The following is a 26,536-nucleotide window of genomic DNA, read 5'->3' as shown; positions in this document are numbered from 1 at the left end:
TCTAATCTAAGGATTAAAAAGTACATGATAAATTGTTTCATAAGATTAATCTATTAGCACCATCCTTGATTTATTTCATTCGTCTCCAATCCAACAAATAAATCACTTTCTTGAAAATGAAGTATCTAGAGAAACGAAGAAACAAATTATAGCTTAAGATTTTGAATCGTTTTCAATAGAAATTAAGTATGAGCAAAATTGTCAAAAGCTGTAAACACTACGCAAATGTTGATGCTGGAGAATTTCCGGTTTCTTCGGATGATTATTTAAAAGTATAAAAAATAAAAAATAAAAATCTTTAGGAGAGAATTTCCACTTTCCTTTTTGGGTTGGCACTTGACATATAATGAGACCATCACAAATTAAAGGTCTACCAAATTCTAGAAAAAACAAAAAAGAAAGTGGTAGTGTACTACTTTCTTATTGAAGCGTAAAAATTATTAAAAAGCAAACTTATTTATACTTGATATGTACATTAAATCATTCAAATTTATCATGGTTGAGTCGTAACGTATTAATTAACTGTGGTATGATTAGATTGTACGTGAAGACATTTAAGTCATATGACTCATATTCATTGGATTTGGGCATCCACAGTTAGTTTAAATTCTCTATATACCTGCGGTGGTGGTGGTCGGAGCACATTTGTTTTGGGTAACAGTTTCTTTGTTTTGGGTGGTGGTCTGAGAAGAGGACATGACAACTCCAGGCCAAGGACGACAATTACAATGCTTGCCTTGTTCGATGCTACCATAGAGGGTGCTCAAATGTTTACCACACCCACCCAGGAGTACTTCCCGCATTTTTTGCAGTCCACTCTATAACACATTTTCTCTCTTTCTTATCTCTAAACTCTTTGATCATAAGTTGTTTTTGTTTACTTTTATCCAATTCTGGACCAGTCGACTATAAAACAACTTCCATCAACTTTGGTGGTAACGACCAATCGTTAAAGTTCCTTTGATGGTATCGGATTGGTTCTTTCTGTCACGGAAAGATTCACCTCACCTACTATATTTTTCTTGCTGCATTACTTTAATTATCTTTCTAGACAAAGTTACTAGGGACTTTGGTTAGCCCTAGGATACATATTGGCATTTGGTGTTTGTCTGGTTCCATAGAGAATCCATACTATCATCAGACAAGACACGCTATATAGTACTTAGCACTAAATCATATTGCTTAAGAGCATCTTTAGGAGTATATAACGACACACAGCAAGTTTACTTCACATGAAAGTGCGCTTAGTTTCAGAAACATTCGTACGCCTTACCTGCCAGAGGAATGTTGGATTAAATATCCTACCACTAAATTGTCTTTTATTTCCGTTACCCAAAATATTCTCTAGGAGACAAGAATAATAGAATAAAGGATCCAGTAACATTACAACATATTATGGATAATGGTGGTGTCCAGACCAACCTATGCACTCGTCAACTAATCCATGAAATACCTACGACTCTCGACCCACCAAGCCATAGACAAACGAAAAGATCACCTAATGTCACCTCTACTGAATGTAAACTTCTGTTCAAGCAAAGATGAATAGCAAACTAAGCCTCAAAAAAAGGTCATCTTATTTTGAAGCATAATATGCCTGTTAAATGACGTGAAGAAAGAAGAAATTCTTAGTCACAGATAGCCAATGGTTTACTGGAAGAAGGTACAGATAGATGAATGATTGTTAATTTCAAAAGGTAGTGTTATAAATAAATACACAAATGTATAAAATACTTACTACTTGCCATATGATGGTTAATCAGCAGATTTTCAGCACCAATTAGCCTAGACAGTGGTTACTTGTTCAATTACTGGTCTGCCAGCACAGCTATCATTTCGTTCAAAGAAGTAATCAATTTCTGAGTCTTTACGTAGATTATATATAAAAAAAAAAAACTTACTGCAGAAAAAACAAAGCAACACATACAGAATAGTCAACATGCATACAGGTAATTAATTTAAGGAAATAAACTGATGCCATCTGTGGCAACTGGCAACACACTTCCCAGCTAACCAACAGAGAGTGCAACAAACTAAGGTAAACCACCAATGTTGTCAATAAGCTAAATTTATATGTTAACTATAACTTAATTGAAGCAGCAACAATACATTCTTTAAGAGGCAGCACCATCTCCATTATCTGACGGCTGCTCAGATGCAGGTTTTTTCGCTGGACTAGATTCTGTGGTTGTGTTTAGATGCACCCTCTTGACTCCTCTTCCAACTACTCCAAGATGGGTTATTCCAGCTGCACCATTTGTGTGGGCAGTGGAAACAGTTGGAGAGTCAAAACTTCCGCTACCACTGGTACCAGCACCCATCTGTGAGGAGTTCACAGCTACAGAAGCATCAGCATTCTCCATACTTCTTGCTTTTGCAGACACCATTCCCAAAATATCGGAGAGGATAGATGATGGATTTGACATACACTGCTGCAAATCTTCAAGCTGCAAGTGGAAGAGTCACAATTATAAAATAAGAAAGAACTAAGACATTACTCAAAATTCATCTGGCGATACTTGCCTTCTTCTCCAATTCTGCAGAAAGATCAGTGAGCGTTTCAACTTCAGCTTCTTTAGCAGATACAGTGTCAGACTGTGATGTACTGGAAGACTGTCTCGCAATCTGATCTACATTAGTAGTAGCTAATCTTTCTGTTGATTCTGACAAAAGCTTTATTTCCTCAGTGAATCTCTGCAGCCGCGACTTGCAAGTTGAAATAGCTTTTTGGCAGTATGGTATGGCTTCCTGATGCTTAGAACCAATTTCCAGGCATAAGCATATCCTGAAGTTGCTGTAATACAGTTAAGATCACATGGCAAGGAAGAGGAAGCAACAATTAAATGTTGGCACTTAAAGAATTCATTATAAAGGCTTAACTACTTAGATGTAGGTCAGAAAACAATCCCCTTAATTTAAGATAAGTTACATGTTACTAAGGATACAGCTCAGCAATATGGCGACTGTCAGGTTCAACCAAGCGTTCCAAAATGGATAGTGCCTTCAGGTAATCACTAAGGGAAGTTTCAACATCCTCTGCAAAAGGAAAAGGACAACATTTACAAATCTTATAGCATGTGAAGAAGAGAAATAAACATTTTGTTTCTACTAAAAAGGCAACTAAAGGTCCCAAATCATTTGCATTTGGTTTAATCAGTTTGTTTAGGTCATTTTTATTTCAATCATTAAATCCATTCCAGTCACCTAACATTTTCAAAAACAATTCATGAAACATGCAGCAAATAACAATCTAGAATGTGAATACAAGATTCCAACTAAAAATGCTAGCAAGTTGTTGAGCTAGATTTTAATAGGAGGAACAGGGGCTTCGTAACTCATAGTCATGTAATGTAGCTCAAATCCTCTAAAATTGTCACCACACCTATAGGCCCTCCCTTTAGAGGATCCGACATGGGTACAATGGCATTTTGGAGGATCCAAGCAACATAGGTCGTGTCCCTCTTATCTCTCAGTCGCGGCATGGAGTTCCAGCAGTGTGTCAAGCCACTAACATCACTTCTCCATCCTTGCTCACCCCAATATTTGCCTCCAACACCCCTCAATCTACCAGTCACTCCCTCATTCTCAGTCCACCTCTCAACACAGCATGTTCCACAATATCTATAACTCATTGGCGATAAAACTAGAGTTCACCTCCATTTCATATGTCTAGGTAGTCAGATTACACCCCCTCGTTTTGCACTTGTACATAAGAATTTATTTAGAACACAAACACTCTCTATCAATCTCACTCTCTTGATAATAGTGGTCCTGGGCCAACTTGTTTGCGCCTCAAGTAATTCACCCAATACTTCATACTTGCTACATCCCCCCACCACAAGTATATCAGATAACTCCGTCCACCAAAACTTAGACAGGTGGACAGAAATTACCTAGCATTTTTTAGCTAGACCACACCTTTTAATGCTTTTAACAGTCATCCTTTTATCTAGTTCCCGCAGTTATTTCCATTGATTCGAACAGTTTTGAGTTAGAGAAACTATTTGCAGCTTGGGATAGCAATTCAAAACAACCAAAATGCTGGAATATAATCAACCGAGTTAGATCATTGAGATGACAACTTTAGTATCACTCCTGTTAAAAGAATATATTTTAGTTAACAAGATAAAAGGTGGTTGATAGCCCCATGGACATTTCAACTTCCCATACAGAAAATAAGAGTCTGACATCACTATTCTATTTGAGGTAATGGAAGTATTGTTTAATGGAGACAAACCTCTTTCCAAGGCTACCTCGGCCAAAGCTGATAATACATCCACTTTTTCCATTGTGTCACCGACGTGCTTTTCAGCAATTGCCCTTGCAACATCTAACAGTTTCCAGGCCAAATCCAGGTCAGTTTCGTCCTCATCACCTTCAGCCAGGTCCTCATCATCACTTTCTTCTTCATCTCCTTCAACTTCGTTTTCCTCTGCAGCTGTCCCATAACAGTGTAAGCCACAACAAGAACTATCATATCTAAAGAGGATAACTGATTTGGATTAGTGACAAAATAGTTGCAGGTAGCTGATTTCTATTAGTAGGAAAACAGCACCAGCACATCTTTACATTTCTAACATATATCTTTCCAGAAACTACTTTATAAAGGACGCAGCAGTAATCAGTAATAAACTAAAACTGACATACATTGAAGGCGATTGCATCTGATTCTATAGCAATTCAGATATTTATGTGAATCAACTGGGTAGACTGAATTTCCTCTATGCAACCACCCCCCCCCCCCCCCAAAAAAAATATAAAAAAAAATTATAACAGACTGTGTCCTGTGTCTTTATAGAAAGATACGCAGTAAGAAACAGAGCCATGGTCATTCAAACAAAAATGAGAAGCTAAGAGCCTGGCTCTTAGGATTAATTTCAAAAAAAAAAAAGAGCCTGGCTCTTAGGAATGAAGTGCACATTTACAGAAAATATAAATACTACCAAACATATATGAATCTAGTACTTCTTTTACAAGGATATATGAATTAAGTACTTATAACATTGTAGTGCCATTAAAGCTACTACTTTCAATGTCCAGTGTACAATTGACACTAACTAAAATTGAACATCTTTAAAATATTACATCGACAAGGTCACAGACACATAATTTTGGACGCATAATTGATTTCAAACTTAAACAACTCAATAATTTTGAGGAAAAAAAGAATTAATTTGCAACATGCAATTCCATATTTAGTTACTTTAAAATGTAATAACAGCGTAAAAAAGAGAAGCTCAAAATGAGAAGTTGTAGAAGAATAGAACTCAAATACCGGACAGAGAAAGAAAAGTCATTGTTTGAAAAAATGAAGAACCGAAAGAAACAAGGAAGTGGAAGCAGTAAAAGGTGAAGTTTTATAAACTCAATAAATGAAGTGGACAACGGACAAAGAGAATGTCAAATGCTGAAGGGAGGGAGTACTAGCACTAAAATAGCAGGATACTTCCTCTCTCTCTCTCTCTCTCTCTCCTATTTAACCTTTAAAGTGAAGTTCAAGATAAACTGTTTTTGCTGGATCAATTGCTCCTCTTTTTTGTTCTGTAACCATGATGTACAGGCCAGATTGTGCACACCTAGACAAATTCCACTAGGCTTGCTACTAGAATAGCTATACCTCTGAGAGATTCACTTTTTTTAATCACTATGTTCCTCACTTTTAAAGTGATGGACTTCGGAGAAGCTCAATGTTCACCCATGAAGTGATAAACATTTTTGCTGACACTATGTTCCTCACTTCTAAAGTAATGGTCTTCGAAGAAGCTCATTGCTTCACCCATGAAGTGACGAACTTTTCTTTACCCTTCTATCTGGATCGGTAATTCCACTGGGCCAAGCCATTTTTTTGTGATTACTTTGTTCCTCTCTTCTAAAGTGATGGTCTTCGAAGAAGCTAATTGCTTCACCATGAGGTGATAAAGTCTTTGCTTCACATTACTATGTCGTTCAATATATTTTAATGACACATTTTGCATTGATGCTAATTTTGTTAATTACTTAGCAAACTCTTCAATTCAGTAATTATGTTTTGAGAGGATGTCACTAATAGAAAGCACGAGTAATGTTAAAAATCAAATGAGAATATAATGCAAAGGAATCTAACCATCATCTTCTACTTTTTCCTTTCCATTCAAACTTCCACCTGGTTCAGCAGTACTTGAGATAGAAGACTCACAACTAACAACACTTTTAACAGAGCCATCTCTATTAGAATCTTGTTGAGACCCACTGTCTTTTTTTGGCAAAGAAACCAAAGGATCGGCCTCATCCTGAGCTTTGTACAACAAAGCACACCCATATTTATAATATGCATTGATACATTCAGGAGCAAGTTCACCAAAATGTGAGACCCTGAAAATTTTGCAAAACAAGTCCATGTGAAACGAGAATTACTAGAAATGGCATAATTACATACAACGCTAATATATAGGGAGAGAAAAACTCTAAAACTATGCATACTGTATGACACCAAGAACAACAATGCCCTTGAAAAACTCTTGAAATATTCTCTTTATACCCACACATTCATGTAACAATGAAAGTTAAATTCAAGTAAACAACAGTATTGCAATTGCAACAGAAGAAAGAAAATGAAGGTGCATATTGTGTAGTGACATGGATAGTAAGTCCAATTTCAATTGGTCAACTGAACAGCTAGGAAACAGATGTTCATCCTGTCTTTAGCTATAGAAGAATGCACCAGCAAAAGCCAAGAGTCCAGGAGGGCTTGTAAATCTCAACCCTATACTTCACGTCTGCAACTCAATCATTCCCAAATGGAAAGGATTTGAACAGCACCAAAAAAATATTTTTTTTTCTTTTTGCACAGTGAGGTTTCATAAGATAAGTAAAGTAAATATATGAAGAAATTAATCATCTGATAATCACTCTCAGAGTCTGTACTGTATCTGTGTATTAGTCTCATGTTAGCGAGATATTCTGCACATCAAAACTAAACCACAAAAAAATTCCAAAATCACTTGAAAGATGGACCGCTCAACCACCCGGAGTACATTAAACCCTAAACCCTCGTATCTTTACCGCTTTACTACCAAAGCCTCCAAAAGATCTCTTCTTCTTTTTTACATTTCCATCAACAATTAACTCGAAAGAATCTAATCAAACAGTTTCGAACAAAAGAAAACAAGCAAACAGTTAAATATGCTTGTTATTAAAAAGAAAAGTGAGGAAATGAAACAGGTAAACCCTAACCGGATTTCCAGGGCACGGCTATAGCATTCTACAGCCTCTGCATAATCTCCATCTTTAGATGCCTTGGAGCCTTTCACCGTTAACTCATCGGCGTACTCCAGAGATTTTTCACGGTTACCATCAGAAGTTACCACAGAACTCTCAGCAGTATTATTGTTGTTGCAAGTTGATTCTGTGCCTCCCTGAACACCAGATTCGATTGTGGCGTTCACCGAGTTCTGGTTTTGCTCTGCGGTAGGGCTTGTTACTGAAATTGCTGCTTCCTCAGCCATCGTCTCTTTGATTAGAAATTGCTACTCTGAGCGGAAAATTTATAAGCCCTTGATTTTCCCTCACTTTTGAACCCCAAAAACAACCCGTATGGCGCAAAAACGTATAAATTTCATGTTTAGAAAAAACGACGCCGTTTTGATGTGAGTGATCGAGGCTCCCAAATTGGTTTTTAACATTTAAAACCTCCCAATTTGTATGCACTCTCGTTTGATCAATTGACAAATTAAATCAAATTGAATTGATTATGTATTTCGAATTTTCGATGGATCAGCATGTACACTCTCAGTGGTAATCTTAATTAATCATGATAGATGATAAATTAAGATAATACATTGTACTAATTAATTAATTAAGTTTATATAAATGACAAATCTCATGTATTTTATTGTTTTGATAAGTATATTGAGTAAAGATAAATATTCATTTCTATCTAGTGAATAGTTAAAGTGTACATTCTAAATTACTACTTTTTTCCGCTGTTCATTAGTTCAATTCACGCTAAGAATGATTTATGAGATGCAATTAATTTTTTTTTTTGTTAAAACTTTAAAAAAAATCACTCTAGAAATAATGAATGTAACAATTTTGGAACTATTGATGTTGGCAAGTTGCAATTACACCATTTAAGTGTGGTACTGAATACTGATATACATCACAATACCATGTATATTCATATTTTTTTCAAATTATAAATTTTTCGATATCAAGTTTGCAATCTAAGATTAACTTTTGAATGTATATGAACTTTTGCCCCTTCAGGAAAGCCCAACAATGGAGGAAAATGGATTTTATGTTCTTTTTTTTTTTTAAGTAAAGATAAAGCACTTCATTAAAAATTTAAAGGAGTACAGGGAGTAATGGTCGATGGCCAACGCAAATCCACAAGGTCTAAGTTACACAAAAAAGTAGCTACTGATATTGGTAGATCTACGCTAGTTAAATAGACATAAGAACTATTTGGACGTCTTAGAGGAGAAGTTGCAACTAGTACGAGTTTTTTAGTAGCTTCAATTTGTTAGTCAGGTGCAAGTGTCGTTTGAAGAAAAGGAGGTGATTGACAATTAAAGTTGATTTAGCAAGCTTGTCCGCAGCAACGCTACTAACTTTCCTGTACAAGTGCACTACGCTTGAGTTAGTGAGTTGATGGAGCATCCACGTGCAATCCTGTATAATGTGAGCATATGATAAAATGGGAGAGTGTAAAAAAGGTCAATCACTTGAGTAACATCGAGCTCAATGATTAAAGGTTGTAAATTGTGAATTGTGTAGCAAGGCAAGTTTAAGGCATTGTAAAAGGGTCAATTATTCAACCAATAAACTGCCAGTAACATAAATGGAATTTGTGAAGCCTAGAACCCAGTTGCCTGCATGATCACGAATAACCCCACCTAGGCCTCCCTTACCAGAGATTATATCAAACACCCCATCAATATTTAACTTATATAAGTTTTGTTTCGGGGGCAGTTAAGTAATCTAGATAAGCGTACGAACAAGTTTAGTTTTTGTCTTATGTCCTGGAAAATTTCATTATATGAACTATGATTGCTTTGTGATCAGGAATTGAAAGTATTGTTAAAAAAATTAATATTATGATTTTTTTCATAGCGCAAAATTCAAAACCAAGCAACATATCAGGAGGAATGTTAGGAAATATAATATGGAATCACACGAATCAGAATAGGTATCCAAGTGAGAGAAGATGTGTTCTAGATATTTATGAACAAGATGATCGAGTGAAATAACACCACTGTCATGCTCAGATAATGAGAAAGCGAGTCACAATCTTCTCATTCTTATTCTTATTTTTAGTATAGTTTATATTCTATCACTTGATAGAACTTTGTAGATTTAGCTAAAAATGAAAAAAAAAAAACTTACCGATCATAATTCACTTGTTTTTACCTAAAAAATTTTTGTAAATTAAACAGTTACCGCAAAATAATAATTCCAGTCAAATAAATCGAAAAAGACTCTAATAAAATTTAAGATAGTCCATATATTATGCTCTTTTCGTCACATTTATGTGACATCCTTTCCTTTTTAGTCTGTCTCAAAAAATGTGATCTTACTATAATTAGAAACAATTTAACTTTAAAAGATTTATTTTATCCTTAATAAAACAATTTTCAATGACGCAAATATATAAGAATTGTTTTAGACCATAAGTTTAATTTTTTTTTCTTAAACATAGTGCCAAATCAAATGATGCAACATAAAATAGGTCATAACTAGTTACTACTATGTTATATTGTGTTACATATTTGGAGATGCAGAAATTTGTGTTCTGCATATAATCACTTAGGGGTGTGCATTTGATTTTTCGATTTGATTTTGTACTATTCGGTTTAGATTTTTCAATTTTTGATTTCGAAGAAGTGTAACCCTATTCGAACCAAAATAAATTTGGTTCGATTTGGTTTTTTTCTTTTGGGTTTGTTTTTCGGTTTGGTTATTCAGTTATGCAATAATTAGGAACATAATCAAAGTTATATTTGCAATTTGAATATATAAGTAAAACGAAAAACATAATATTTAAGAGTATATCAATTATATATGTCCAAATATAAAATATAAACTAAATCATAATGAAAGACAATAACACACTCTCTAATTCAGTTTTTTCTGTTTTTAATTTTCTAAATCCGAAACAAACCAAAAAATCAAACAAAGTAAATTATTAATCCAAAACCAAATCAAGAAACCAATCAAAATTAAAATTTGATTTAATTTTTCAATTTAATCCAAATAATGCACACCTTCTAAATTACTATAAAAAACATATTTAAAAGAAGTACAAATGAAAAATAATAATTAGAAGTTATAAAAGAAGCCAATAACATATACTACTAGTATTTATTTATTTTTAATTTTCTGGCTCGAGTTTTAGGAGTAATTTATTTGTATTTTCTCTTGTCCGTTAAAAAAATATCAGTCCACACACTTGTTTGTGATTGTGGTGTCAAGGGAGTTGTGCAAACTGCAAACCTCATTTTGATTGCACAGAGAGCAAATCTATGGCTTCCACCACTACTTCACTTACAGTAAGGACTTTCCCATCCCGTTGTGTGCTAAATGCAAACACAAATCCTCCTACCAAACAGGCGGCGGCGGCTCTCCCGGGGCGGAGGCAGTTGATTTCTCTGGTGACGGCGACAACGGTACTGAAAGCGCTGGATATGCCGTCCAAGGCTGCGGACATTGGCCTCTTCGGACTGAGAAAGAAGCTTAAGAAAGTAGAAGAGGAGGCAGAAGAATTAGTGAAGGAGGGATTTGAGGCGGCAGACAAAGGAATCGCAGCGGCAGAGAAGGGAATTGAAGCGGCGGAGAAAGGATTAGTGACGGCTGAGAAGGGGATTGAAGCAGCGGAGGAGAAGATCGAGAGTACAGTGAGTTTCGGTGGGTTGGCGCAAGCTGGAGCGGTGGCCGGAGCTGAATTTGTTGGAGTTTTGGTTGCCGGAGCTGTTGTTAATGGTATTTTAGGACCTGAACCTCAAAAATCTTGAAAAGATTCTTGCTTTTCATTGTTGTTATTTGCAAATTAAATTTGCTAAATTCAAAGCTTGGGCATTTCTATTAGTGTAACAATTAATCCTGTTATATAATATGTCTTTATAAATTATTTAACTCAAATTCTTGAAGATGATGTATGATGTAGGATTACACTTGTTGTAAATAACAGAAAAATAACGAACACAACTGCGCAAGGACGATTCAAATTCATGGCATTGCAAATACTATTTCACATTCTTCATGATGTATAATTCTGCGTATGAAGCAATAAAATTTCGATACAAAGAGAAGTGCTCTAATACTCTTTGATATTATCACTAGATTAGAAGGCAAGAAAAGGTGGTAATAGATTACAGGTGATCCCCCTCAATTTTCTACCTAGAGCAAACTTCTTTTATTTCAAGTCATCATCGACCAGAATTACCTAATAATCGGTTAGTTGAAGGGGGACTCTCTTCACTAAACCAAGGATCCTGCACAGAAACAGGGGAACTGTCTTTTATTTCCTCCATGATTGCCAGTGAATTCGCTATCTTCTGCGGAACAATCAACCTCCTACTCCCTACTCCTTTCTTAGTTGTTGTACTACGAAAAGATGTCTCACTCATACTACGGGGAGATGAGCAAGAGGAATTCACTGATGATGTCATGCATACATTGTCCTCCAATGATGCCCAACTGCTGAGCCTGACCTGTTCTAGCTCATCTGCCACTTCTGTCATTGAAGGCCTCATATCCTTGTGAAATGCAAGGCATCTGAAAGCAAGCTCTGCAACTCTATGAACTGATGATAGAGTCCATGCATCTCTGTGTGGCTCAAGAAATGGATCGATAATCTCATCCACACGACCCTTACCTATTCTGTCTATTGCCAGTGCAGCCAAATTAATCTCACTGTGTGATCTAGAGAAATCAACCACTTTCATTGCTGTGATGATTTCTACAAGAACCACCCCGAAGCTGTACACATCACTCTTATCGGAAAGATGGTAATTCTGATGGTACTGAGGATCCACATAACCTGGAGTACCTTGTGGTGCTGTAGAAATGTGGGAATCATCTGTCATGCCAAATCTGGAAAGACCAAAGTCTGCAACCTTTGAGTTGAAGTTGTAATCCAATAGTATGTTACTTGATTTGATATCCCTGTGGTATATTGGTGGATTCATTGCTGAGTGAAGGTGAGCAATTGCATGAGCAGTTTCTGTTGCGATAGTGAGACGTATTGTCCATGGAAGTCCTGAACCCCTTTCTCTCTGTAGATGCTGAGCTACAGTTCCGTTGGGCATAAATTCATAAACAAGAATCTGTTCACCATTTTCTATACAACAACCTAAGAGGCGGACTAAGTTTGGATGACTTACAGAGGACAAAAGCTTAACCTCATTCATTACTTGTTCAACACCATCCGGATCTCGGTGTCTTAGTTTCTTAATTGCAACCCATTCATCACTGTGGAGCTTTCCAGCATAAACTGTGCCATAAGCCCCTATTCCCAGCCTCTGTTTCTCAGAGAAACTATTTGTTGCCCTCTCAATTTCTTTGTATTGAAATACATGAACACTGTTGCTGCCTGCAGCTTCAGAGAGAAGGCGTCTTGCGCTCATTCTTTTCTTGAGAGATGTAGAACGTCTTCGAATGCAGTAGCAAAGAACAGCTAAAGCAGCCATTAAACCAGCTCCAGCAATAATCCCTGTAGGTGGTCGAAATTTCATTAAACCAGGAAGAGATCAAACTCACTAGTTATATTAAATCAAACGTCTGTAAAAGTAAGCAGGCTCGGAAGTTTACTGATGACTGATCAGTCAGCAACTCTTTTGCAAAATCTCGTACATATGAAGAACACAAAACCAATCTGTGATGGCTTGCAAGCTCATTTATAGAAAACTAAAGAGTGCGCATTTGGTAATTGAGGTGTTGCCAAATTGAAACAGAGAAGCAGGAGATGCAGAATTGAACACTAGTGCATTAAACGAGTTGAGAAGTAATGGTTACTATTTACCAACATTTTCTGAACAAGTTAACCAAAAAAAGAAAGAAATATACCTCCAACGAGCACACCAATTCTGGTAGTTCCACCACATCGGCCAGAGAGGTATCTAGAAGGATTGCATCTTGAAACTGATTTGAGAGACAAATATAAAGAAGAAGTTAGTATAAAGACGATATATTGAAGATAATCATAGAGAAAGAGGTAGAAGGAAGGAGCATATGGCAAAGTATCTTAGAACATCGTTAGAATGAAAATGTATGCCCTCCCAGAGTTGATTGAATATATAGATAAAGTATCTTAGAACATCGTCAGAATGAAAATGTTTGCCCGCCCAGAGTCATGAAGCAAGCACATGATCAACAGATGAAACCAATTCACTGAAAAGGTGCTAGTCAGTTAAGTTTTAAATCTCCAAAGTCAAGATGTTGTCTTAACAGATAGTTTCCTGGACATGGAATGTACTGGTAAAAATGAAGATGAATCAGTTTCAACTTTCATCCCTTCAAATTATGCCATTGATTCAGGTGAAGTACTAAGTTGTTTAAAATTAAACTGGCATAATAATAAGCCGTCTCATTACACGTTTAGTTTAAGACGGGGCATTGATTCCAGATCCTTTTATCATAACGCTTACTCAATAATAAAATATGAAATTATTCAACAATCCAGGTCTTGTTCATCCTCTGACTTTCACCCGTTCAACCATGTGGACATCCAGTGACCATGTGCTGTCCCCTTCAAAATAAACTTAAAAGGCAAGAAAATCATTGAAATCTGTTGACCTGGGGATTGTCCAATTGATAATCTACGGAATAGAGTAATTCAAACCTCAACATCAATCACATTCACCATCTTCGAGTCAGAGAACAAACAAGTAAATGCTTCTTTATTTTTATTTTTTTAAAAGTAAGATCATTGAACGTGTCATGTAATATGCAATTGGGTAAGATAACTAATTGAAGTGTTCAACTCTTCAAGACAAGCAAATTCATTTGAGAGCTCAATTCAACAAAATTCCGGTTATCGAGCTCAAACTTGTCATTTTGATAAGTTACATTACCACCGCGAATCGGCAGTCTCATAAAGACTCAGATCCTTCTTCATCTTATTAAGAAAGACCAGACATGGCACATTGGTGACTGGTGATAGGAAATATCATTGTACCGACAACTACTTTATATCAATGTTACAAAGTCAACACTCTTCCTTTCTTGTCTATGGAAGAAAGAATGACACATCTTGAAAAAAAGAACTGATATTAGAATCCCCATATTAATGCTAACAACATTATTTTATATCCACAAAAATGTGCATTTAAAATCACAAACTTTTTAAAATGCTTCTTATGGAATCAAATATCTTCACAAGAATAATATTATTTGTCTTGGGTCCATGTGCAGGAGCTAGGAAGAAGAAAGGAAAGTGGAAGGTACTGTGAGTAATACCTAAAAGCCTAATACGCGGAAATGGTGGCAGGCCGGTTAGGAACCTAGTAGGGAAAAAGTTAGTGAGACCAAGTCCCAATGTCCCATATGACCAAAAAAAAAAGAGATCAAGGGTATGTTTAGTGCGAAAGAAAATTATTTTTCATATTATATCTTTTTATTCGAGGTTGAATTGATCATCACAAGAAGAATTATGCCAAAATTTAAGATTCATTCTGGGAAAATCAAATCCATCGAAGTATTTATGTACTCCATTCTTCCAACAATAGTTATTTATTACTTTAAAAATAGTTGTCTAACAATACTTATCCAATTTAGAAAATTAAGAGATAATTTACCTTCTATGTCAATTTTACCCTTGTTATTAAATATTATTTATCATGTAACACATTTTTCAAAACAATAAATTTAATAAAGTCAAAGGTTAATATAGTAATATTACCTCTATTATTTATTGTTTCTTAAGGGATGTATCAAATCAACAGTGAACAACTATTGTTGGACTTATAATCTAAACTAATATGTAGGGTAATGGGAATGGAAACTATGGGTGAATATGAAAGGGTGAGGAGAACACAGTAGACTAGAATGTCATTTTTAAAGAAATTTATTTTTTCCAATTTTTTTGATGGAATGTGAAAAAGTTAAATATACATTTGTTAAAGGAAGTTTGAGTTTGAAAACTCAATTATTTTTAGCTTGTATATTTTTGCATCATATAAACATTCTCATTGGTAATGATCATAAAATATCTATTTTCTTCATACTTATAAATTACTAGAAATTCATTACTTTATTAGGAATGATAAGATAAAGCTGAACCCCCATAATTGTTTGTAAATAGAATTTTTATCTTTTAATAAAAACCCGCTAGAGACTATAAATTCGAGTAACAAAAGAATATCAACACAGCCCAAGTCGCATGAGGAGGTCATATAGGAGACATTCAACAGTCGACAGCTTAGAACCCAAATTCGACCATATCAAAATCAAGAGAAGGCTTTATTGACTACACCAGCTGCATATGCAGTGTTCTTTTAAGTTTTAACACAACTTGTGGAATATTTGGATTTCCTAAATAACTTAATCACACTAAAATATCATTAGTTTAATCATAGTCAATTCATGTAAATCTCCATTGAAATTAACAACATCCCTTCTTCGTGGCGTGTTGCTACTGGTCAAACCAAATATAAAAACTACTGGTCATCTTATCATCTCTCACGTCACTTTTTGCCCATAGTCAAACAATAATTAGGCCATCTAGCAATTAACTTTGAATTTTACCCCTAATATAATATAAACGTTGTCTCCATTGAACAGCCAGCCATATACCAAATTAAGTAGACATTTTGAGTTCAACGGCATTTCCATTAATAATATATCTCCAAGTACTAAAATTTAAAATATCTACCAATACGTGTAGATAGAACTCTTGAGTTCAATTGAAATTAATATCATTGAAACAAAATATATGTTATGTAGAATAAAACTAAGATTTTATTGAATTTTGAACTTCAAATTTAACATCTCCATTTTGAACTTCCCATCTCTTTTTTTTATATATATATAATAAATAAAGGTGTCTTATCTCTAACATTTAAATTAAGATGATCCACACAATTCAACAACATGGAGGTGAATAATGTTGCAGATTAACTATTTTAACACTTGAAAAAAAAATTGAACTAACCTTTACGGCACCCATCACCGTCGCGGAAGCCATCACCGACGAATCCATCTTTGCACCGGCATCGGAAACCTTTTCGGTTCCCCGGAAGAGAAACGTTGGTACAATTTGCATCGTCATGACATGCACAATCCCCTTCCAATCCCCACGCTAATTCCATCGTCTGAAACTCCAGGAACATGGCAGAACTCTTCATTGTATCATTATCCATACCAATCAAGATGGACGAAACCACAGTTCCACACCCTGTATTCTTCAGTTTCTGGTAATCTAAATAATCCGCCCTCGCCTCTGAATAACAACTGACATTCTCTTTCTTCGAATCACATGACTGTATATTCAAACGCGTGCTTAAAATTTCCGATGGTATGGTACACTCACTCCTCGGGACTTTACAATTGTGTAGAAGCAGTCCATTTCTCCAAGTCATACCAAAGTTGGTTCGATCAAATTTCTGTAGATCCTCAATCGGACGGCTGCAATTCATCGGGAAGTTCACCATCAGAGTCTCTGAAGTCACATTCTGTATTATATATTCCCCAATTCTGATTTCTCCACTACTTTCAGTACAATCTAAACGAATCCCACAACCCTCTGAGAACCCAAATGGATAAGAAACACGCGGACCATTAGAACCAGCAGCTCCACAGTACTGATTGCACTTAGTTGAATTAGTAGCCTCAACTGACGATGATAACCAACCCAATAAAATTGAGAAAACGAATCTAATAATAACGATCTGATGAAAACCCATGGCTCGAAATTGAATCAAAGAGAACAATCATCTGCTTCTGCAAAGAGAAAATGAAAATGAGTGATAGCTAATTTACCCATGAAAAAAGAAAAAAAAGTAGAAGAGTTTGACTTGTTGAAGACCATTTATTGAGGAAATTAAGGGGGTGCAGTTGATGTTGGTGGGGAGTTCATTGTTTGTCAATAAATGCTATTTTCCGAATTCCATAGAAGGGAAAGTAGAGAGTAAAGAGTACCGTGGACTGGTTTCATGTATTAATGTCTACCTTAGCTTTTACTTCTCTCTCTTCCTTCGTCTGCAACTTTTCCTTTCTTTGATTGGAAGCAAATAGTAGCAATTAAAGAGTCCAAAATTTGAAATATCTCATCTCCAAAAACACCTCTGCAAAAACTGGGTTTAATTTCCTAACAATGAAGCTATCAAATAGTAATCGGAGATACAAGGAAGGAAGACTTTAAAATACAGCGGGGAAGAAGCTTCTTTTACGCACACGCAGCGCATATCCATTTACAACTTTCGTATTTATACATTTTAAAATGAATTATAATGCGCCCTCTGCAAATTGGTGCCTTTCTCACTTTCCACATCTACTGTCCATTACATTTTCCATTTTTTTTTAATAAAGGTACTTAATATTTAATAATATGATCATAAGAGTATTTATTTAAATTATTCCTTATCTCCCTCCTTAAATATCATACTGTTAATTTGGATTGGAGCATAGTTAATAATTTGAACCCCATGACATTTCTCGTATGTTTTTACTTTTCATTTTTAAATACCATCAAGTTTATTTAGACGGTAATAAACTAGCGTTAATATTAATGAACTAGATTTAAATAATGATAACAAGCTAACAAATTGTCCTTTTGAAAGCATGACGTTTGATGACTCTGATCATAAAGGTTAATAAAATTCAAACTCGTGGCATTGTAAACTTAAATTATGAATATTTGGCCGCTAACTTATTCCGCTAGAAGCATATGTCCTAATTTTAATTTAAATTATTAAGGTGTCTGTTTGAGGCAAAGGCAAATGAAATTGATGCAAATTATAAAATTAGATCTTAAAAAGGAAAAAAAGGAAAACAAAAAAGAGAATCATTTGAGAAAGTACAAATTGAACGCGCAAAGGCAGCTAGGCGGCGAGCCAATTGCCAATTTGCCATCGTGCTTGTAGGTCTTGACTTTGATAAATATGGTTAAGCTGTGGGACTTATTGATTTTTACGTTTCGTCTTTTAGAGGCAATTTATAAATATTTATAATAAATTAAGTTAATTTAAATTTTCAAAATATAGATAAGTATTACAAAATGCAAATTCCTTATCCCAATTGGATGGGAAATAATATGGTTTAAATTGTTGATTATGTTTACGTAAATTGACACTCAAAAAGCTAAACACAACTACTAATTTAGGATGGAGATATATTAAGACGTAAATTTATTTAATACCCACGTAACACTTTATCAGATTTTTAGCCAAAGTTTGATTTTTTTAATTGAGACAAGGCACTTTGAAAACTAATCTATAATTATTAGTTATACTACCTAGTAGCTTTTTGAGACATTTTAAAATCTTAAAATAATGAGTAAGATATAAAGGTTCTTTATAATTTTTGTTAGATGCGTTAACAAATGCGGTCGTTAAATTCACATGTAAATTGTAATGCAAACTTTACAAAGTGTTAAAAGGGACCTACCAAAGTTGACTATGTGAAATAACTTAAACATTCAACTCAGTATCTTGAGACATTTGAACTGAAAATGTATAGGCTACTTTACAAAAAGAATATTTAAAAAATGAACTAATGAAGACAAGTAAATTGCTCTAAATTGATTTCTACAAACAAAATTCAAAAAAATACTAGTTAATTGTACTACTTAAATCAAATAGCTATTTATTCTTGTCTCTTAATAATCGAATCTAGATAATATTATAAACCAAACATGCTCTAGCTATGGTTACAAATTGCAATAGCGGAATCAAATTTTTGACTTTTCAATTAAATTATTCTGCGTGAATTATTATGTAAGATCATTGAAAGAAAATGAAGTGATAGGCTTTGATTCCAAAAATATTAAATTTGCAATTTGTATGCTAACGCTGTAGCAGGCTTATTTTATTGAAACAATCGTTTTACATTAGTCAGGAACGAAAATACTAAACATCATTGCTGTAAAAAAAAAAGAAAAAAAGAAGGGCAGTTCACCAAGAATTCCGTGTTAGCAGGTTCGGAGAAGAACCGTACCTCAAGAGGTGTGATGAAGATAGTCTAACTAATGCAAGCATTTGTGGCTGTTTTTAGGATCCGAACTCGTGATCTATAGGTCATACAAAGACAATTTTATTGTTTCTTCAACAACAACAACAATATACCCTTTGTAGTTTCATAAAGTAGGATTTAGTGAAAGTAGAGTGTATACATATCTTGTTCTCTGGCTAAAAAAAATGCATCTCGTTTTTTAAAAAATAAATACAAATTCAAGCACAACTGATCCTGTCAATGTGACATATTGAAGCAACTGCTACTCATGCGTCAAGTTTCTGTCTTTTTTTTTTTCCTCCTAATTCATCATTTTCTTCATCCATTAAAAAAATATTACTAGTATTATTTTTGTACTTCGTAAAGCAAAAATTCTTATAAGTTACCTCCGGACAACTTTAAAATATTGTCAATAATCATGTTCTTTTTATAATATGAAAGTACTAGTGGACTTATTCGCATTTGTCTCTAAATTTATGCCTAAAAGTCAAAAGTGTTGATCTAAGCTTTGTTCCAGCATTACCTAAATAAATGGCCTCCAATTCTAAAAATATTTACAAGCAGTAAGATATTCATATCAAATCAATAAAATATATGATAAAAGACATTACATTTTTATCGCTAAATCATATAATTAATTGATATAAAATTTTAATCATAAGTTTTTTGACTTGATCATAATAAAATATTATGATTTGTTGTTCTACCAAGGTATTGTGGTAAATCTCTGTGGATGGTCAAAACCAAGGTAGTTCTTTCCCTAATTTTCTGCTTTCTGATTTTTGGGATTTATGCGTGAACTTAGATTTAACCATTCAATGCACAATCTCAAGTCAATGCATGAGAACTTTTTGCCAAAAATTCTTATACCTATCCCATAAGCATATATTTCAAATACTACATAAGAAGAGTAAGTAGAAAAGTCAGAGATTACCATGCAAGAATAATTGGGTGCTGCCAGAAGCGCAACGAAAAGTCAAAAATTATTGGTCAAAACTCAGCTAAAAAAGAATGTAAAAGGAATATTTTAATTTAATTTATGAATTACATAACCCGTTATCTACTACTGTTTTAAGGATTACAAATTTGCCGATAGATATAATGTTCATCCAAGTGCAAAAAGGCATACGAACATCGTCATTTAGAAAAAAAATTGAAATGGACAAAACAAATGTCGTTTATTGAAGACATAAACAAATTAAACTAACGTTAGATAAGGTGTTGACTTGGTCTACTTTGTCGTGCTATGACTAAGTCTCAATTTGGAAGCTTATAAAATGATTTATCAATTTACTTTTACTTTGTTGAAGACTTGGCACTAGGTTCACGGGTCGATTTGAGTCGATTATTAGTTAAAATCAAAATTAAACCAACTTAATAGGATTTAAAATTATCAAAATCAAACCAAATCTAATATAATATACATTTATCGATTTGGTTGTTATCGATTTCGGTTATTAACCATATACATAAAATTAAAAGAAATAATTTATTCAAAACGTGAAAAAATTGATATATATATATATATAATAGAGTAAACCTACTTAGAATGTTTCTTAAAAAAATATAGTAGAGTAATTAATATGAATAGTTTATCACAATTTATATTACTAATATTTATTATCAATTTTTTAAAATTATTTTTAGCAAATATATAATTAACGCTAAGATGTATATGTTTCTCCTAATATGCTAAAAAAATAAAAATATATTTCTAACCTTGTGAACAAATAGAAATAACCAAGAATATATTATACTCAAACGTATAGCTTTTTATTGTAGAAATGAACCTAGCCCAAATATGCGCCAGAGTCCACATATAAAACAAGGGCGTGTATAAATTGAGGATAGCCGTTTGGTTATTTTTCTATTTTTTTTTTTGGTATTGTTATAATCTTTTATTTTTACATTTTCACTCAAATATGCTCTAGAAAAAAATGTACAAATAAACTAGAACCTACAAGGATTTTTATCCCCATGATGGCACGAGACAAATTGAAGACGAATCCAAAATTTTACAAAGTAACAAGCTAATTAATAACAAAAAATGTTTTTACAATTGCACAATTATATATAAGGAAAAATAAAAATAAAAAGTGTACTTGCACTTGTGAAAATTTTGGATTTATCGACTGATAAAATATAAATTTTAGGAAAAAGGGCCTGATATTCCCTTCAACTTTGTCATTTGGAGTTGTCGTCGTCATGAAAGTAGCCATGTATACCCTTACCGTTATACAAACGACTCACATATACCCCTACCGTTATAAAATGAGCTCACATATACCCTTAATTAATGGAAGTAAAAAAATTAGTTTTAAATTTATATTTTTGACTTTTAATTTTTTTAAAATTCATGTAGGGATATATATGATCATAATAGCAAAGTTCAAGATCTATTTTAATCTTTTTTATACATAACTTATTTTTTGACGTCTTTGATTATCATTATTTGAGTTTCGTATTCTTATTTTATTTTTTTCTTTCGTTCCTTGGTGTAAAGAGAAAAATTTAAAACTAATTTTTCTGTGGCTATATTATAATTTAAAACTATTTTTTTCGACTATATTGTTATTTAGTTTTTGTATTTGAAAAAAAATTGGGTCATCTATAAATAATTTTACAAAAAAATTAGTGAAACATAAATAAATTTGACCATCAAAATAATAAATTTAAATTAGTCGTTGAAACCAAAAAAATTATGTGTGAAAAGAATTAAATATATCCATATTAAAATTAATTTTTTTCACTTCATGAGAAAGTTGAGGAATATATCAGGTTTTTTCCCCTAAATTTTATAGAAGAGACAGGAATAAGGAATAAGTTAACCGAAACACTATAATAAGGTGGAGGAGAAGCAAGCGAGCACCAGAATGTTTGTAGAGAAATTAAAGGAGGAAGTGGTTGATATGCTAAATTTAATCTGTCCAAATAATGTGGGACACCACCCATTTTTTTAATTTCATAGGAATAAAAGGTTCAATTATAACCCTTATAATTCAAATATCAGATCTGATATTGGTAGGTTGGATATAATTTTTTTTATTTAATTTTTTCTTCGTAATGGATCATAAAATCAATTGACCCGATTATGTCGTCAAATAAACAATTATTAACACGGGTTGCAAATCAAGAACTTCCAAAAAGAACATCTTCCAGATTTGTTTTGTACCTACTTACTTTTGATTAATTTGTTTTAATCTAATCATATAATTCATCTTCCCGACATAAATATATATAGATAGGTTTTATTATATTAACCTTTGGTTCTGTAATTTTGAAAAGTTGTTAAACGTCCCATAGACAAATGAAAATTCTCCAACTTCACTAAAAGATGTCAATGGTGGTAGGTGTTTGCACAACAAAAGTACTGCACATACATGTTCCATTTTGCAGTGGTTAAAGATGTACTACGTATAATATATAAGCATTTTTTAAATTTAAAGCTAACATAGTTTACCTAAAATATAAATGTTAGATATTCGTGTCGGTTCATGAATTAATGAGGATCGATTTCTAAATTAATTAATTAGTGAAACTATTGATGCTTGAAGGACGAAATGATCAAGAGTCTAAAATATGGTGACCTATTCATTATTCACTTCAATGTAAATCGCTATTTCTATGGAAGTTGAAATCTTGCTGTGACTTTTTCGTTTCACTTGACACTTGTGATATGCTTTTAATTTAGTAGATCTTTATTGTTATTTTCTTTTGCGCACTAACTTGGGAGTATGTTGTAATTACATCATATGTGTATTTTTTTTTGTTATAATCGTGGTGTTTGAGACCATACGACTATTATATTGTCACATAAATCTCCAAGCAGAGGTCCATAAAGCCATATTTACAGGGTTCAACTAATTTTAGTATTTTCGACATAAAACTTCAAGAAATAGGAAATTTCAAAATCGATAATATCAAAAGTGCAGTGTTAAAATTGAACTCATTAACTTTAAATCTTCGGACATTTAGATAAGGCAGAAGCCCAAAGAGAGAGAGAGCTAAGCATATTTGAGGTTTCTTAACAAATTACATATGTTAGGGGGAGCAGAAAACATCGCCCTGTTCTAACCACTTGTGCTCATACTCATAATTCCTTGTGGAAGAAGTACTGTCCAATAGACTTTGCAAATTTGCACTTATGGTGACGAAGTCTTCTTAACACAACATTTTGGTGATCAATCGATGATTTCAAATGGAGCTGACTGCTTATTAGTGAGCTTCCATTCTCACTATCTTGATTAATCACATTCTGGGACTCAGAGAAAGAAGGTTTTTGCTCTTTCGATATTATAAATGCCATGTTTTTTTTTTTGAATGATTTGGATAACAACTAATCTATAAATAGCATGCTAGATGCAAATATTCCAGTGGGCAACTCTCTCGTCTTCTTCTGTATATTTGGGGATCCTCCGGTTTTATTTTAAGCAAGTGGTTTCTAGATACTGATGAATAAGTCATATAATAATACTAGCAAAAATTAGATACTTTGTATATAAGTAATGGTAACTCCTAGTTTATCCTAAATGTATCCATCAATTGATAAAACAAACATAGGAAAGAGTGGACTATAATAATGCATTTTATTTTGAAGTTCTGGAGTAACAAAATAAAGTGCAATAGTTATCCTGAAGTGGAAGAGGGTGGGATTAAAGGACAATGCAAATAATAGTGGAAACGCCAACTCCGGATTTTATGCAAAATGAATCTCTATTTAAGTTATAACCCAAATTTGTAATTTTTTTTTATGTATTATCTAGGAAAGAAACCACGGCGAACAATAGGCTAATTTAACCAAAGGGGAAAAAATAAATCAAAGGAGTAATCTCCTATATACAACTCCATGTTGATTTCTACAAACAAATTTAATTTCTATAACCAGTTACTAATGAAATCAAATTAGTTATTTAATCTCTACAAATTGCAATTGGCAATCAAAATTAGTGACTTGTCAATTTATAACAGGCCACGTGAAACCATCGCTCTAACTTAGTTATTGATATATATTGGATTGATCCTTTTTTGTTGAAGTATGGGTGAATTGATGGAAATATCATGTTTTCATAAAGCATAAATAACTGACGATTTCTCCAAGCAGAGACCGATAGGAAGCCACAGTTAACCTATTTTCAAATTTTTGACATAGAGCGAAAATATATACATTAAAATTTCAATAAATATGAAATTTTGAATTCATAACATTCGAGAAAGTACAATGTGTTCCGTGCTAAAAACCTTAAAATTGAAGTCACTAACTTCAAATCCGGACCTTGACTTGGTCTTCAAGGCATGATTCATACATTTTGGGGCAGATGCAGTATGTATATAACATGTGGATTCATTCGATAGAATTCAGTAGCTTTGATTTCATGTCCTAGAATCCAAAACTCAAATTTAGATTCCGCCCACAGAAACCCAAGGAGACAGAGAGCTAAGGATGTTTGGTACAAGGAGGGAAATTTAAATGCTAGGGGGAGCAGAAAACGTCTCCCTGTTCAAGCCACTTGTGCTCAGAATAATCTTTTGTCGAATAACTGTCCAATAGAGTCTTTAAATTTCCACGAACCTTTTGCAAGCATTTGTGGTGACGAAGTCTCCTCAGCACAACATTTTTGTCAAGATTTTCATGGGACGACGACTTCAAATAGAGTTGGCTACTTATTACTCTGTTTCCACTCTCTGTCTCAACACTATCTTGATGATCACTGCCTATTTTCTCTTTGGATATCGCGAAAGCCATATTTCTTTTGGATAGATTTTTTTCTCACAACATAAAAGTTGAAGAATTGTGAGCTGTGACTAAATCTATAAATAGCATTCATAATCCAAAACTTTCTGTGGGTATATTGTCTTCTTTTATATAGTAACGCATATTTGGGTTCCTCTGGTTTTATTAAAGCAAGTGGTTTTTTATATACTGAATTAGTTATAAATACCTAGTATATAAGTAATAGCAACTCCCAATAAATGTGTCTCTCGATCAATTGATAAACAAAACATAGGAAGAGTGGACTATTAACCATTTATTTAACTTATCGAGTAGCAAATAAAGTGTCAGCACAATATTAACAAATGTAATGCTTATCCTGAAGTGGAAGAGTGGGGACAAATTTGTTGAAAATTAAAAGGTTGAAAGGGAAAGGAGAAGGCAAATTGGAAGAAACAGTGTGCTGCATCACTAGTTTTATTCTGATCATTTTACATCTATGGGCTCATTTTATAATCGTTTTTTAAAAAAACTTTGATCTTGTTAATATTATGAATAAATTCACCAGGAAAGAAATTTAACTGATTAAAGTAAGCACACAGACATCGACTTCATTCAATTTCACAACATTCTGTAGGAAGTAAATTCTTGTACAGGTAACATATAGGAAGACAAAAACATTTACTTATTTTTGCTTTGTTATATACATTTAATTCCATTACAGATAGAACACACTAATCAAAATGAAAGGGTAAGGACCATCTATTATCCTCTCATATGAATAAAATGCACTTGCTATTTATTTTACCTCGAAAAAGCTTAAGAAAAGAAAATGTTATTTGTCATTTCTCTCCAGGAAACTTAATAGGAAGCCACTAACAATCCTTCTAGCTATAGGATTAGATATATAGCGACATAATCGTCCATCGACATATGCTAGAATCCCTGATAGAACAAAATTTCCAATTCCCCATTTCCATACAAAGTCGAGCTTTTGTCCTGATGCAGGTACAATGGCTTTCTCATCATCACCTTCCACTTTCTGCTTCCAATTCATTTTCCCAACTGCTTTACTAGCTTGCTTCCGTAGCATCCGAATTGCAAAACTCACAAAAAGGTGTTCACACAAGGTCAGCACTGTTGGTACTACTCGCCATTCCTAAAGCAATAAACATTAATAGCAGTGTCAAACCAACAGAATTGAAGAACAAGTCATATTTCTTTGGGGCATACGTTAAAAAAAAAACTTGAAGATGAGAATATAGCAGAGAGGTCAAAATTCCTCAATTTACCAAGTAGAATATGCTTAGTGCAAAGAGTGCTCGTAAATTGGAACGACTGATCAGTAATGGAGCACGGAGATAACAATGCTATATCAGGAAAGTTCATATGTTGATCACAAAAATCATTCAGTCCACAATTATCTGGTCATAGAAGAATGAAAGGGAAAAAAAAAGTAATACTCACACGTTCCCCCCTCATGTGGCGCAAGGGACGAGCAGCTGTTGAAGTATCTCCTTTCAACAATGTTTTGCTAACAAGAAATCCCTTCACACGTTCCACAATCTCATCTATAAGAGAACTGCTTGGTGGTAGGTTCTTCAGGATAACCTTCACAATATAAAGAACATAAAAGCCATTTGCAATTTATGTTGCATTTTGAGATTGGCATCACTACATGTG

General features: G+C 33.7%; 4 protein-coding genes across 6 annotated transcripts in view; 1 reads left to right on the top strand and 3 right to left on the bottom strand.

Moving 5' to 3' along the window:
* Positions 1 to 1,972: 1,972 nt before the first annotated feature.
* On the bottom strand, positions 1,973 to 7,570 carry LOC125810785 (NASP-related protein sim3). 2 transcript variants are annotated; one of them, XM_049490274.1, is made up of 6 exons: positions 7,213 to 7,570; positions 6,104 to 6,351; positions 4,238 to 4,438; positions 2,946 to 3,036; positions 2,524 to 2,794; positions 1,973 to 2,447 (listed from the first exon to the last, which is right to left on the bottom strand). In XM_049490274.1, exons 1-6 carry the CDS (start codon positions 7,482 to 7,484, stop codon positions 2,115 to 2,117), a joined length of 1,416 nt encoding a protein of 471 aa, XP_049346231.1. In that variant the 5' UTR covers positions 7,485 to 7,570; the 3' UTR covers positions 1,973 to 2,114. The 2 variants fall into 2 exon arrangements, with proteins under 2 accessions (XP_049346231.1, XP_049346232.1); XM_049490275.1 differs by having other exon boundaries at positions 4,238 to 4,432.
* Positions 7,571 to 10,403: 2,833 nt separating this feature from the next.
* Positions 10,404 to 11,110, top strand: LOC125810811 (uncharacterized). The gene has a single exon (XM_049490300.1). It carries the CDS (start codon positions 10,500 to 10,502, stop codon positions 10,986 to 10,988), a length of 489 nt encoding a protein of 162 aa, XP_049346257.1. The 5' UTR covers positions 10,404 to 10,499; the 3' UTR covers positions 10,989 to 11,110.
* Positions 11,111 to 11,210: 100 nt separating this feature from the next.
* Positions 11,211 to 17,476, bottom strand: LOC125810765 (wall-associated receptor kinase-like 14). 2 transcript variants are annotated; one of them, XM_049490254.1, is made up of 4 exons: positions 17,113 to 17,476; positions 16,127 to 16,914; positions 13,042 to 13,116; positions 11,211 to 12,688 (listed from the first exon to the last, which is right to left on the bottom strand). In XM_049490254.1, exons 2-4 carry the CDS (start codon positions 16,875 to 16,877, stop codon positions 11,403 to 11,405), a joined length of 2,112 nt encoding a protein of 703 aa, XP_049346211.1. In that variant the 5' UTR covers positions 16,878 to 16,914; positions 17,113 to 17,476; the 3' UTR covers positions 11,211 to 11,402. The 2 variants fall into 2 exon arrangements, with proteins under 2 accessions (XP_049346211.1, XP_049346212.1); XM_049490255.1 differs by having other exon boundaries at positions 17,143 to 17,473.
* Positions 17,477 to 25,589: 8,113 nt separating this feature from the next.
* LOC125810757 (uncharacterized) overlaps positions 25,590 to 26,536 on the bottom strand; it is a 40,875-nt gene continuing 39,928 nt past the window's right edge. The window contains exons 35-36 of the mRNA XM_049490241.1: positions 26,321 to 26,464; positions 25,590 to 26,012 (exon numbers count right to left, since the gene is read on the bottom strand). Of these exons, the coding sequence (XP_049346198.1) occupies positions 25,689 to 26,012; positions 26,321 to 26,464 (468 nt within the window). The 3' untranslated portion in view covers positions 25,590 to 25,688. The remainder of the gene's footprint in view (positions 26,013 to 26,320; positions 26,465 to 26,536) is intronic.

The sequence above is a fragment of the Solanum verrucosum genome, unplaced genomic scaffold (genome assembly GCF_900185275.1).
Source record: "Solanum verrucosum unplaced genomic scaffold, falcon-dt-bn FXZP01000032.1, whole genome shotgun sequence".
Lineage (NCBI taxonomy): Eukaryota > Viridiplantae > Streptophyta > Magnoliopsida > Solanales > Solanaceae > Solanum > Solanum verrucosum.
Note: the sequence above shows the minus strand (reverse complement) of the source record. Positions and strands in the feature narration are given on the sequence as shown.